A 14,604-nucleotide genomic window follows, 5' to 3' on the forward strand; every position below is an offset into this window, starting at 1 on the left:
CTGGCATGCATGAGTCCCAGGTTCGATTCCCGGCCAGGGCACACAGGAGAAGCACCCATCTGCTTCTGCCCCCCTCCCCCTCTTTGTCTCTCTCTTCCCCTCCTGCAGCCAAAGCTTCATTGGAGCAAAGTTGGCCCGGGTGCTGAGGATGGCTCCATGGCCTCTGCCTCAGGCACTAGAATGGCCCTGGTTGCAACAGAGCAACGCCCCAGATGGGCAGAGCATCGCCCCCTGGTGGGCATGCCGGGTGGATCCCGGTTGGGCTCATGCCAGAGTCTGTCTGACTGCCTCCCCGTTTCCAACTTCAGAAAAATATATACAAAAAAAAAAGGTGGCACAAATATACAATGAAATAGTATTCAGTCATAAAAAAATATAAATCACTATTTGTGGTAACAGGAATAGATCTTGAGAGTATTATTGTAAATCAGATAAAACAGGTCAAAAACTAAATGTGAAACCTACAACAATAAAGAAACAAGCTAATGAAACAAAACAATAATCCATAGATACAGACAATAGTGGTTACCAGAAGACAATGGGGGTGGTTGAGAGGGAGAAATGGATAAAAGAGGTCAAATATATGGAGATGAGTGGAAATGAGACTTTTGCTAGTGAGCATGCTATAGTGTATACAAATATCAACTATCATGCTGTATACCTGAAACATATAAAGTTAGTAACCAAGGACCTCAACAACAAGAAAAAAACTCCTTATGTAATAAAAATAGCCCTCTGCCGACCATTCATGACAGTTACACATATTTCAGTTTACCTTTTATCATACTAGGCTTAACATTATTATGTCACATATATATTTTCAAATGTATAGTCACTCAAATTTATGGCTTATTTTTATTGATAATTGGATTCATAACACATTAAAGTCTTTTATTAGCTTTAGTTTTTGTTTGTTTTTTAGTGGTTGTGTTTTTATTAGTACATTTAAAGTTTTTGTTTTTATGGTTTATAAATGGAGTTATTTACCATGGGGATAAACACACTGTTTCACACAACATCATGAGAACAAACATCTGGTTCTCAATCCAAACTCCACTCCTTAGATCAATTAATGAGGTTCTTTCCACTCCAGAAAGTGGCCCTGGCTTACTCTGTTTGCCTCACTGTCCATACCATTCATGTCAAAAAGGTTTTTCAGCTTTTGGTAAATACACTTACCTGGAACTTATCCATTGTCTTCATCTACACTTCATCTAATATATATATTTTGAAGCTGTCAGAGGGATTTTTTTCAGAAGCACATACCTTTGGAATCCTTAGGGGTTTGATTCTAGAATAAATAAATGGGCCCTGGCCGGCTGACTCAGCAGTACAACATTGGCTTGGAGTGTGGAGGCCCTGGGTTCGATTCCCGGTCAGGGCACACAGGAAAAGCGCCCATCTGCTTCTCTGCCCTTCTCTCCCTCCTTCCTCTCTATCTCTCCCTTCCCCTCCTGCAGCCAAGGTTCCATTGAAGCAAAGTTGGCCCCAGCGCTGAGATAGGCTCCAAGGTCTCTGCCTCGGGCACTAGAATGGCTCCAGTTTCAATGGAGCAATGGCCCAGATGTGCAGAGCATCGCCCCCTAGTGGGCATGCCGGGGTGGATCCCAGTTGGGCGCATACGGGAGTCTGTCTCTCTGCTTGCCCGCTTCTCACTTCAGGAAAATACAAAAAGATAAAAATAAAATAAATGCCTATTCCCATATTTCCAAGCAATTATGAGGAATTCTTTCCTTTACGGTATTTGGCCATTCCAATATCCCATCTGTTAAACAAAAGTATCATTACCATAACATCAAATCTACTCTGATGGGTCTTAGATAAGACCCCCTAATTCTAAATTATGGATTCTAGAATATCTACTTTTTTGTTGTAATTATTCAATTAGTTGCTTGATATAGATTTCCATTTTGTTTAACAATGTTAAGAAATGTAAACTTAAAAGATAAAGCTCTGCCTAGCTTAGAAATCTTTTCCAGTTGCATTTCTCATAAACATGCAATCTTGGCCACATTACTTAATTCTATGTATCAGTTTCATCCTCTGTAAACCAAGGATCATTTTAACGCCGCCCTCATGATGATGCCAGTGTGAAATTACTGCAAACGGCAGGCAATGTCATGGTGAGTGCTCAGTAAACATTCTTGTAGCTATTTCAGTGATTATTATCTGTAGTCTATGATCATGACAAAACGAACTCATTTTTTGTGGCGATTAAATTTCAGATTTTCTGTAAAACTCAAAGTCTGAATTCAAAACGTCCAATCTCCTCTTATCCACTGATCAGAACTTGAATAGATTCAATTGATTCTTCAGTTGATGGCAAGCAAGATTTAGGTACCTGACACCACAGGCAAAAAGCAGAATTGTTGTCATAGCAAAAGTAACTAGCATCATAACTACACAGTGAAAGCAGAAAGGAGCTATCGGTTCATGTATTATTAACACATCAAGACACTTAATGAAAAATGACATCACTGTTTCTTATCTGAGGATGAAACCTTTCTCACTCTTCCTTTGGATTCAGTATCAAGTACCAATTCAGATTCAATGTGCCTGCATGTATCTGAGACTGAACAAAGGAGCTTAAATAGAAAGTGATTTACTTTCTTAAGAAGGATTTTGGGATGGCCAGGCCAGGGCCGGAGCAGCAGTTTGGCCGTAGTACCATTAGTCCAGGCCGTTTTATTATTCTGTGCCACCTCACTCAGCAAGAGGCCTTGCTCCTGTAGTTGCAAGTGGCAGCTGCATATCTGTCCCATATTTGTGCTGCAGGCAGCAAGAATGGAAAATGGCAGTGGTAACACAGATGCCAGCTATGTGTTACAATCAGGAAACCTATATCTTTTTTCCACTGGGCTCCACTTCCAACTTACCAGCAAGAAGTTAAGTCACTGGCCATTCCTAGATGAAAGGGAGTGATGGGAGTTGGGCATTTAACTCTGCTTAGTATCACCCGGAACAAAACGAAATTCTCTCAGCAACAAATAAGGGAAGGCTGAGGATTAGATAAATTACAGTGTCTGTCTATCTGAAGAGAATAAGCTTAATCCTGTTATCTTGCCTGACCAGGTGGTGGTGCAGTGGATAGAGCATTGGACTGGGATGCAGAGGACCCAGGTTCGAGACCACGAGGTCGCCAGCTTGAGCACGGGCTCATCTGGCTTGAGCAAAAGCCCACCAGCTTGAACCCAAGGTCACTGGCTCCAGCAAGGGGTCACTTGGTCTGCTGAAGGCCCACGGTCAAGGCACATATGAGAAAGCAATCAATGAACAAGTAAGGTGTTGCAACACGCAACGAAAAACTAATGACTGACGCTTCTCATCTCTCCATTCCTGTCTGTCTGTCCCTGTCTATCTCTCTCTCTCTGACTCACTCACTGTCTCTGTAAAAAATAAATAAATAAGTCCTGTTATTTGTAACCATATAATGAAATGCCATGTTTTTGCATATATGTGCTATTCAACAGGCTGGCAGAACCCTACCTACCCTAGATAGCAGACACATTGTCTCTCAGGCCTACCTCACTCTACTCGAATTATCCCGTACCTCTGGTCTCATCCCCTGAAAGCCCTTACATGGAGGTTGGCACACTATTCTGTCAAAGGCAACACAGGAAGAATGTTAGGCCTTGCGGGTCAGTCTTTATTGCAACTACTCAAGTCTCCCAGAGCAGTACCCAAGATTTAAGTCAATGGCTAGAACCATGTTCCAGAGAAACACCATTTACAAAACTAAACAGCAAGCTGGATTCGTTTCCTCACCACTGTTTACTGGTCCCTCCTCTATAATATGACTAAATTTTTATTTCTAAAATTAGAGTTAATTTATATATTGCCTATTCTTAAGTATTCAATGTAAAGTGAGCTTCTCCTTTGATTTTCATATCACCTTCTATACATTCATATCATGATGTGCATTATATGCAATTATGATTTAGTGCCTTTGTTTTCCAGAATAATGAGTGTACACACACACTCTAATTTCCAAAAGTCAGCCTGTGGCTTGCCATTCTCTTTCAATACAATCATGCCTAGGCCTACAGTAATACAAACACTTACAATCTGCTCTCTTCTGTTCTTTTTTTCTACTATTTTAGTAATTAAATAATTCTCCTTCAACCACACTCGTCTCAGTAAAAGAACGTGGGAATACTGGCTGTTTTCTATTTCTATCTTCCTAACAAGCCTTAGATAAGGATTTTGAAATATCCTGACTTACTCCGATGTCTGCAAACCACAGCCTTTCCTGCAATAATTCTTTTACACTGCATGGGTCTTAGACTGCATTCGTTAGCATCTTAAATGTACCCATTCAGATTTAACTCTGTCCACGCACACACATACACCCACACTCACACTCACACGTATATCAGAGTGCATTGCTGATAACATTTTTTCTGTCCTTGTCCTTTTTCTTGACTCTCTGATCTTTCTTCTGTTCATTTCAACCGTACAGCTCACAAAAACTAAGTGATATTTCAAAATGAATATGAAACGATAAAAAAGAAGCATTTAATTTGTTTTTATTAAACAAGTCAAGGAAAGTTATTCAAATATGCAAATGAGATGCAAACCCAACTTTTATTTCACTGGTGAAAATGCACAGTCTACAAAAGGCTGAAAGCACTGGAGTTATTTGCATGTTCCTTGATCCCCTAATTTTTGTGAGCAGCGAGTGTTTTGCAAATTCAACTATTTTCTCAAAAATTTAGTTAAATAAGAAACTTATCTAGAAAATTATATACTTTCTGGATCACTCTTCAAATATTTTTCACCCTGACAGATGAATTATGTTTTCATACAACCTATAAATGATACTCAACTGTCAACTAGAGTCCAGTATTTCAAGTGATAAATATGATGATCTCAATATATTATCTTTCTTAGTAGGACATTTTTTAAAATGTAAAAATTTATAAAAATTTCTCTTTTATTTAGTGTTTAGAATCTTTGCCAAGATTTACTGAAGTTTGATTCTTATTTTATTAACCCCTTCTTGGAACTTATAACAATCTATTAAACTTGTAATATTAGTATATTCTTCACTTTAAGGAAATATTGTTCCTTCTTCATTTGCTCTATTCTGATCTCTAGGAACATATGTTAATCACACAACAGATCTAATGAACATATTTTCTAAGTCTCATCTTTTCCCACAATTTCCATATTTTTGTAGTTTTGCTATCTGATTTTTTCCAACTCTTTTTCATCTGATATGTTCTCAAGTTGCAGAATAATAATTTGTGTCCTATAGTGAGCATTCATGACAATTCATATACTAATTTTTTGTTGTTTACTTACAGAAATTGTGGCTTTGACTTACAGAAATTTCTTTGCAATGTCCTTAAAATATTAGTTCTCTTATTCTCTACTTCTCAATACACTGTCTTTCTTAATGGTACCTACTCTGCTTAGTTTTCTGTCTATTGTCCCTGTGGCTATGTTTGCCTTTCTGACTTTGTGTCCCTTGGGGGTCTTATGTAGCCCCTATATGGCCTTACCAGTGGTATTCTCACAAGTCATAAAGTTCTTTGCTTTTGTTTGACAAAAGGGGGCTGGTAGATGGGCTCTCATTCCCTGACATGGCAAGAGGAGGAAGTCTGTTTACGTTTTCCACACAAACTCTCACGTGCTAAAGTTAAGAGTGTTGAACCTTTTAGTTTCCTGTCGGTTTTCCATAGAGACCAATGAGCCTGAGTAACTTCTGGGCCTCTCCCAGGCTCTCTAAGCCTAGCCCCTGTTCACTGATTTTTTCTGGTCCATTGGAGCCCATTTGGCAAATGCTTTTTTCTCTGCCACTCTGGAAAAGAAGGAGACCTTTGTTTCTCTTTCCAACCTGCATCTCTAATAGTGTTAGGAGCTATATGGCTAGCTCAAAAAAACATTAAAATGGGCTGAAGTTGGACAGAGAAGAAACTATAGCTTATCATCAAAAAACCCTATGTATATGAGATATGTCTAGTAATTATGCTATACATGTTAAACTTTTACAGTGCAACATGTCAAGTATACCTCAATGAAACTTAAAATATCTTTCTAAATTAAAAAAAACTATATGCCTATATTGAATACACAGTGATTTGATTGATGATTATAATAACCTTAATTTAAAATAATCTTATATATGCAGTAAACTTGAGGTAAGCATAGCTATCTACAACTTGTCCATTGTTTTTATCCATACTGTGTTTAACGTACAAATTTTGGCAATAATCTTTACTCATATAATATAGTCTAATTATAAGTGTTAAGTGTCAGAAATAGTAAAAAATTATTATAATACCTGAACTTTAATTATATTCAGGAAATTAACTATATGAGATAAAAATAAAATAGCTAGATCACAGATATTTTTGAGTGGTGAGGAAAAATCAGGCCCTCAGGGTGACTGGAGACCTGGAAAATATATACATATATATATATATATGCATATATATATGTATGGTATGTGAATTTAGAAAAATTACTCAACTACTGTATGCTAGTTGGCACATTTTAAAAATGGTATCCAAAATACTTCACAGGTTTGTTGTATATATAAAAATATATAATGTATGTAAGTATTTAGAAGTATATGTAAAGTTTTATTCATTAATGTAGCCATTATCTGTATAAATGCTATTATAATTGGATCATAAACTACAAACTTAAAAGACAGAGCAGAAGACCGCCAAAATTATGTTGCCTTTTCGTATCTCAAATTGTCACTTTAAATGTGCTGGTATGTTCTTGACAATACACTAGAAAAATGTACATAGTCAAAAATAAATAACAGTTAATCAAGAATTGCAAGTCTTTTCCAAATTATGATCATGTTTCCTTGAGATCAAATTAGTAATTACACTTACATATTTAGAAATTAATTTTAATAAACATTATAATATCTAGAACCAATAAATTTAATGCTTTTAGTCACAGAAAGGTATTAAAATATTTTGAAACTTTTTTAAATTTCTATACACACACATACACACAAATGAAAATCAGTATTCAAAAGAAGATTTTTGGAACCTCAAAAATATACTAAGTTGAAGTATAAAAGTGATTTTTCTTACCCATATCTGACATTTCAGGCACAGTAACGATATAAGGGCCATCTGTGAACTTTGGAGCATTGTCATTGATGTCTTGCACTTTGATGATGAACTCAGACTCTGGTTCAAGAGGCTTATTTGTCCGTCTGTCAATAGCCTGGGCATGAAGCACATAGTGGGTCTTCTGCTCTCTGTCTAGGCTTTTTGTTGAGTGGATGTCACCTGTGGTGTCATCAATGATAAATATGGTCCCAGCACCTTCTCCCGTAAGGATGTACTTGACAGACCCATCACCTTTGTCAGAATTGGAGTGCAGCTATAAAACAAATATAGAATAATTTAACATGCAATTATATGCCAACTCTACACAGTATTTTCTGAAAACCACCTATCAATAATTAGTTTGATTATGACTTTTATTCGGTGCCTTGTGAGTTACTATAACCATTTATTTTTCTGTCATTTTGCTCCACTTACTATTAATATGGGTATTTTTATTATAATCTGTAAAAGACATCCACTTATTAATTTAAGATAATTTAAAATACTTATAAAAAAACCCACAATAACTCTTGCTGTTATTTTACTAAATAAACATTTTACTACCTATATAGAATAGAATGGGAAAAGAAATTACTAGTATGTCACTCAGAGAAAAACTGTTTCCATACTTGTAGAAAAAAATGTGCTATTTGTATTTGTTTGGAATTCTATTTTAAACTTAAAATTAAAAAAATATGGTGAGAAATTGAGATTAAATCTTATTATAAAAAATTGGCACAAGTACATATTTGTCATAGACATTAATTTTTAATTAAAACATTTCTAGATTAATTGTCTAGATTTGAATTATAAACACTCACGTGGAATATTTTCTTTCTTAGCATATGAAAATTTAACTCAAAATTAAAATAGTAGTAAAGATTTAATAAATAAGTTAGCCCTGATTTTTAATTAAATGAGATACACTAGTAAATATTACTTATTAAAATTAAAATGATTGAATATTCTTTGAACAGTTACTAACCAGAAAAGTAAAATTTCAGTAGAGGTGATTATCAATAAGAATTATATATAACATTAAGACAATATTCACTTACATTTTGTCATTTGTACATCAGTAAATGCTTTTAAATTGAGGTTAGTTCATACTTAATTTTCTACTAAACTTAAAACATCAAAACTCAGTTAAATATTTCCATGAATGTCACTGCTATATGTCTAGTTAGTATCAAGTGTAGTATTTTCTCAAATCATGACTATATATTTGTAGAACTGTTTTTCCCAAAAGATCTGAACAGTTCTCCTTTATATGAAACCTTTTTGGTCACATAAGCCCTGCTTCTTACCTTTTGCTCATTTCTGACACTTGAAAGATTGAAAAAATATGATCTGTTCACATAGCACTTTGGTTTCTTGCCATAGTAAACTAAAAATTTTCAAGGTTTACTTTAAAGTTTCTGAACTCTTAGAAAAAAAATTTAAAGATAAAATATAGAAAAATACAATACAACATAAAGAAAGCACTATTTTTTTTAAAATAATGAAGTCAATTGAAATATAAGTCATAGGATATCAGGAATAAAGTTACTTCTTTTTGAAAACAAGACATAAACAGTGACAAGAGTCTGATGAGACTCACTCAGCAAGATTGAACAAATTAAATCATTTCCTAACTGCTTTTGGAGGGCTCTTATAAAAAGAAGTAAAAATTCCTTGGCAAAAAATGAAAAACATAGTTTTCAAAGATTCACACTTCATTAGTAAATTAACTACTAAGAGAAGAATACAGAATGAATTGAGTGAAGAGAGTTATATGCATGTATAAAAATGTATTTGTTTCTTTCTGTCTCTTGACATCATTTTAGCACCTAGAAGAAAAGATGAATCATTTTATCCATTGGCAGCCTGTTTCATATTCTCTATCTCTGCATCAATTCATGAATATGGCAGAGTAAAACAACAAATTCTTTGAACAAATGTTTTTAGAACCTTTTCTGACACATTCTTATTATTAAATTAATAAGAGGTCAGATAGCCATATTAGCTATTGTTATACTACATATAAATTATAAATATGTATAATGTAAAAATAACTAATTAAATGCTTTATAGGAAAAGTGGTCTTTTAAGAACTAATATCAGAAAGACATAACAATTGTTACAGTTGACTCATGTTCAGTATATATTTGCATACTTCTCTATGTTTTTAATGAAGTTAACCTGATATGATTTAATTTGGGATTAAGAGTTCATATAATAAATATATATTTATTTTTTAAAAAGAAAGGGCTTATCGCCTGACCAGGTGGTGGCACAGTGGATAGAGCGTCGGACTGGGATGCGGAAGCACCCAGGTTCGAGACCCCGAGGTCGCCAGCTTGAGCGCGGGCTCATCTGGCTTGAGCAAAGAGCTCACCAGCTTGGACCCAAGGTCGCTGGCTCCAGCAGGGGGTTACTCGGTCTGCTGAAGGCCCACAGTCAAGGCACATGTGAGAAAGCAATCAATGAACAACTAAGAAGTCGCAACACGCAACAAGAAACTGATGATTGATGCTTCTCATCTCTCTCTCTGTTCCTGTCTGTCCCTGTCTATCTCTGCCTCTGTAAAAAAAAAAAAAAAAAAAAAAAAGAAAGGGCTTATCTATGTAGACCAGGAACAGAAGTAACAAAATAAATAGCAAATTTGTCATTTTATAACATCTATTAAATAGATTATATACTCTATGCTTTACATAAATATAGTAATTCTTATAAGAGAAATATTCCAATAATTTTATTGTTTTAGATTGTTTTAAGACTTGGATTTGTTTCCATATTCATAAAGGTTTTAGAATTAAATAAACCACTTAGTTTAAATGTTTCAGAAGTTATGTCTAATATAAAAATATATATGCAATAAAATCAGTGAATTGCAATTTAGAAGTATTTATATTGTTGTCTAACATAGTAAAAGTTAAATTAAAATATTATAAAATATTTAGATCATATTAGTTGTTGCAAATATTCAGTTTAGCCTGACCAGGCAGTGGCGCAGTGGATAGAGCGTCGGACTGGGATGCGGAGGATCCAGGTTCGAGATCCAGAGGTCGCCAGCTTGAGCGAGGGCTCATCTGGTTTGAGCTGAGCACACCTGCTTGGACCCAAGGTCGCTGGCTCGAGCAAGAGGTTACTCTGTCTGCTGAAGGCCCACAGTCAAAGCACATATGAGAAAGCAATCAATGAACAACTAAAGTGTCGCAACAAAAATCTGATGATTGATGCTTCTCATCTCTCTCCGTTCCTGTCTGCTGTCTGTCCCTATTTATCCCTCTCTCTTCTCTGAAAAAAAAATTATCTAAAAATCATTTAAGTGATTATTTAAACACTTAAACTGAATATTTTCTTTTCTTTATTTATTTTATTTTATTTTTTTACAGAGATAGAGAGTCAGATAAAGGGGTAGATAAGGACAGACAGCAGACAGGAATGGAGAGAGATGAGAAGCATCAATCATCAGATTTTTGTCGCAACACCTTAGTTGTTCATTGATTGCTTTCTCATATGTGCCTTGACTGTGGGCCTTCAGTAGACAGAGTAACCTCTTGCTCAAGCCAGCAACTTTGGGTCCAAGTTGGTGAGCTCGGCTCAAACCAGATGAGCCCACGCTCAAGCTGGCCACCTCGGGGTCTCAAACCTGGGTCCTCCGCATCCCAGTCTGACGCTCTATCCACTGCGCCACAGCCTGGTCGGCTAGATGAATATTTTATTAATGGACTCTTTAAACTCTCAGTTGGTCTGGTGGAATCCTGAAATGATTAGTTTTATGTAACACCAACGAAAGACATTTAGTCAGTTAATTAATGGTTTACATGATTAAGATAATATCCATTTGTGAAGCAACATGTGATGCATTCTTAGGATTATTTCATTTCTACCACAACGGTTCTCAAATATTTAGGTCTTTTGGCAATATACTGTCTGCATCAAAGGTGAAACGTGAGAGAAACTTGGCTGTATTGTCTTGTTTGGCTTTTAAGTGGTCTTTATGGTCCTGGAAAAACATATATTTTTTTATTAGATTTTGTCAGGTAAGAAATGATGAATGAATGAATGAGCAAGTAGTAAAAGTAATATGACAGATAAAAATCGTAAAAAATGGAGAAAAGTTCTTGAATATAGATAATCAGGTAATACAGATAATTGGACAGAAGTGTGTATACCTTTGAGCTGGTGAGCAATGAGACATAAAATGAAAAGGATTGGAAATAGAGCATGTGACATAGAATTACTCTGGATATACATATGGTACTGATTTAATAACCAGGAAAATATTACATTGTAAGTTTAACTAGCTTCCATATCATTTGAAAGATTTTCATTATTTTTATATTGAATTATATAAAAATATTTGAAATGTAAAGTTGATTTTAGTCAAATATAATGAATGCTTTTTAGCAGACAGGTTAGAAGATTTACTGAGACAGCAGTAGCAGTGTCTTATCATAACACAGAGTGGTGGGAACAAACTTGTATACTTATGAGATTTTTCAGCATGGGTGATATATTAATGCTGAAGCATAGTTGTGCTGCTATAAAGGAAGGATAAGTAATCCTTGTGTATTTGATCACATACATAGGGTTAATTAGCTGTTCTCTGGAAAAGAGAAACAGGCTAGGAAACAAAGAAAACAAACAGAAAGAGTAGTCACCAAAGTAAAGCAAAATAAATATTTCTCTGGCATTACTCTAATATTTACTCTTAGTGTTAAGTAATAACCTATTGCCACTTAGAAAAGTTATGTTACTCACTGAGTTCACCGGAGAAAACTCTTTATTCCCCTGGGCCACATTAGGATCAGAACTTTAAAATTTATAGCTTTCAGTCTAATACAGAATGACTCGCCAAGATAAATATTCTATCCTTTGTGGAACTATAACTTTAAAAGGTTAAGGAGAAGGTGATAAAACAATTAATTTCAAAAGCTGTTTTCAGCAAGGATTTCAAACTCTACGAAAAAAGGTAGGTCACTGACTTAAAATTTTAGTATTTTGGACTACATAATTTATGTACATTTCTATGAGTAGGAACTTATGTTTACCACAATCTAGTGGAAGTCAGAAATAAATTCAGAAATGTCATATAGTAATTCCATTATTATCATTCTCTTCAATACATAACATACAAGTAATTCAGGGTAAGATAAATGTGAGAACCATGAACTGACATCATTAAACCTATATACTCTTCAATCCAAAACATGCTATATTTTACTCAAACTACAAGCAGATGGAATAAAACTTAACTATCAATAAGTGATTGATGTGAAAAAAAAAATCAAATAATAATGGTCTTAGTCACTAACACATTGGTATCTTTATGCTCAAAAAAATAAAAAAAATCAGAACTATCAGTTTTAAGTTGGCATCAAATGTAAAAAGTTATAGTAAAAAAGGTACCATTAAAGAACAAAGTGCTACCGTTAATCAATTAAAAGGTTAGGAACCTAGATAAGGGTAAGAAAATAAGTAAGGCATTTGTCTGACTAGAAATATCAAAGGTCTTTGCAAACATGCAAAAGTCTGGTAAATTGACATTTTTAACTTCCTTATGAGTATTCTTGGAGAACCTTGTAAATGAATGGAAAGAAGGAAAAAGGAACAGGAGGCAGCACTTGTTTGACTGTTATCCCCTAAGTCCCAGACTAGGAATATGAACATGTATGCATCTGTTACATGCCATTTAGTTGGCACCAACTAATGGTAGCAGTAAAAATAACTGATGTCCACAACATCCTGTTTTTTTTCAACAGCTCTGCTCAACTCCTATCAACGTATGCTTATTACGGAGTCTACCATCTCTTATTTGGGTTTTCTCTCTTCCTGCCACCTTCTATTTTTCCATCCTTATAGTCTTAAGGAAAGACCCCTGCTTTCTCATCATATGCTCAAGGTAGAGTAACTTCAGTTTTGTCATTTTTGTCTTCTGTAATGTTTTGATATTTCAGGCTTAATTTGCTCTAGGGCCAGGGCACCCACCATAGGTCAGTCATGAAGCTTAGTACTTGGCTACCTCACAGAACAAGCATGCACACATCTCTGCCCTGGAAGACCTTATCTATATCCAGTGGGGGAAAGTGGACAATAAACAAAAAACAATAATGAAAAGAAAAACAAATTAAGAATACTGTATATTTCAGATGTCAAAACTTACTTCAAAGCTGTGTGATCAAGTCAATGTGGTCCTAGAGTTACAATTAGTGAAATAGAAATAAAAGGTCAGAAATTAACTCATATATTTATTTATTTTTAATTTATTCATTTTAGAGAGGAGAGGGAGAGACAGAGAGAGAGAGAGAAGGGGGGGAGGAGCTGGAAGCATCAACTCCCATATGTGCCTTGACCAGGCAAGCCCAGGGTTTCAAACCGGCGACCTCAGCACTTCCAGGTCGACGCTTTATACCACTGTGCCACCACAGGTCAGGCCATATATTGATTATTAATTGATTTTCAATACATTCCAAATAAGTTGATGAAAAAAGGAAGAACATTTTGATAAATTTTGAAAAGACAATAGATATTCATATGCAAAAGAATAAAATTGCATTTCAAGCAGACTTCATATACAAAATTAACTCACAATGGATTAAAAATTAACTAAACACATAAACTAAGACTATAAAAGTCTTAGAACAAACATAGGTATAAATATTTTTAAATGAAAATGGACAGTATTTTACAGCTTTGACACTAAAAACACAAGCAGTCAAAATTTTTCATAAGTTGAATATTATCAATATTAAAAACTCTTGTGGGGGAAGACAAGATGGCGCTGGAGTAGGTTGATGTACCAACATCCACCTCCCAGAACCAAAGTAGATTACAAACTAATTTTAAGAACTATCATCTGGAAAAACCAACTTTGGACTAAACTAAGAGGACTCTTCAACCAAGGAACACTGAAGAAGCCACACCGAGACTGTTAGGAAAAGCAGAAATGCAGAGAGGGCTACCCAGCTCCCCAGAGCGAATGGCAGCCAGGACAGACTCACATGGTGGGAAGTGAGTTTAGCAGAAAGGGGAGGGTCCTGAGCCCCAGGAACAAAGTCCCAGCCTGCAGCCCCAGAGCCCAGAAAAGGCGAAAGGACAGTATTTAGCTGGAAACAAGTCAGGATACTGTTTGTGAGAAAGAGATTGATTTCTCAGACCCAGGATCCTTCTTAAAGGGACTGCGCAGAAAACCTCTCTCACAACCACTCACCCGGGGCTCCGGGGAATGGAAAGAGAGGAGAATAACAGAGTAGCAGAAAGAGAGTGTAATCTAGGAGGCACAGGGAGAAACATTTTGAGAGACATCCACCCTAACCCCTGGGATGAGTCACTCCCCAAATCTGAAGTGAATATTTCCCCCGGAAACAGCAATACCAGCAAAGGGAAGAAGAAGAGCAGCCAAACAAGCTCCCCCCTGGCACTCAGAGCAGAGTCGCTTAGAAGGAGGAAGCTTTTGGGTCTACAGTAGGGAGTCTTAGGGTCTGAGCTACAACGCCCGCACCCCACATGGCTGAGGGCTCGCCAGAGGGCGTACGGC

General features: G+C 35.8%; 1 protein-coding gene across 3 annotated transcripts in view; it reads right to left on the bottom strand.

The window, feature by feature from the left end:
• CDH18 (cadherin 18) overlaps nt 1-14,604 on the bottom strand; it is a 713,946-nt gene that overhangs the window by 203,972 nt on the left and 495,370 nt on the right. For all 3 annotated transcript variants that reach the window (XM_066244055.1, XM_066244046.1, XM_066244062.1), the window contains exon 3: nt 7,059-7,353. In XM_066244055.1, the coding sequence (XP_066100152.1) occupies nt 7,059-7,353 (295 nt within the window). The remainder of the gene's footprint in view (nt 1-7,058; nt 7,354-14,604) is intronic.

The sequence above is a fragment of the Saccopteryx bilineata genome, chromosome 1 (genome assembly GCF_036850765.1).
Source record: "Saccopteryx bilineata isolate mSacBil1 chromosome 1, mSacBil1_pri_phased_curated, whole genome shotgun sequence".
NCBI lineage: Eukaryota > Metazoa > Chordata > Mammalia > Chiroptera > Emballonuridae > Saccopteryx > Saccopteryx bilineata.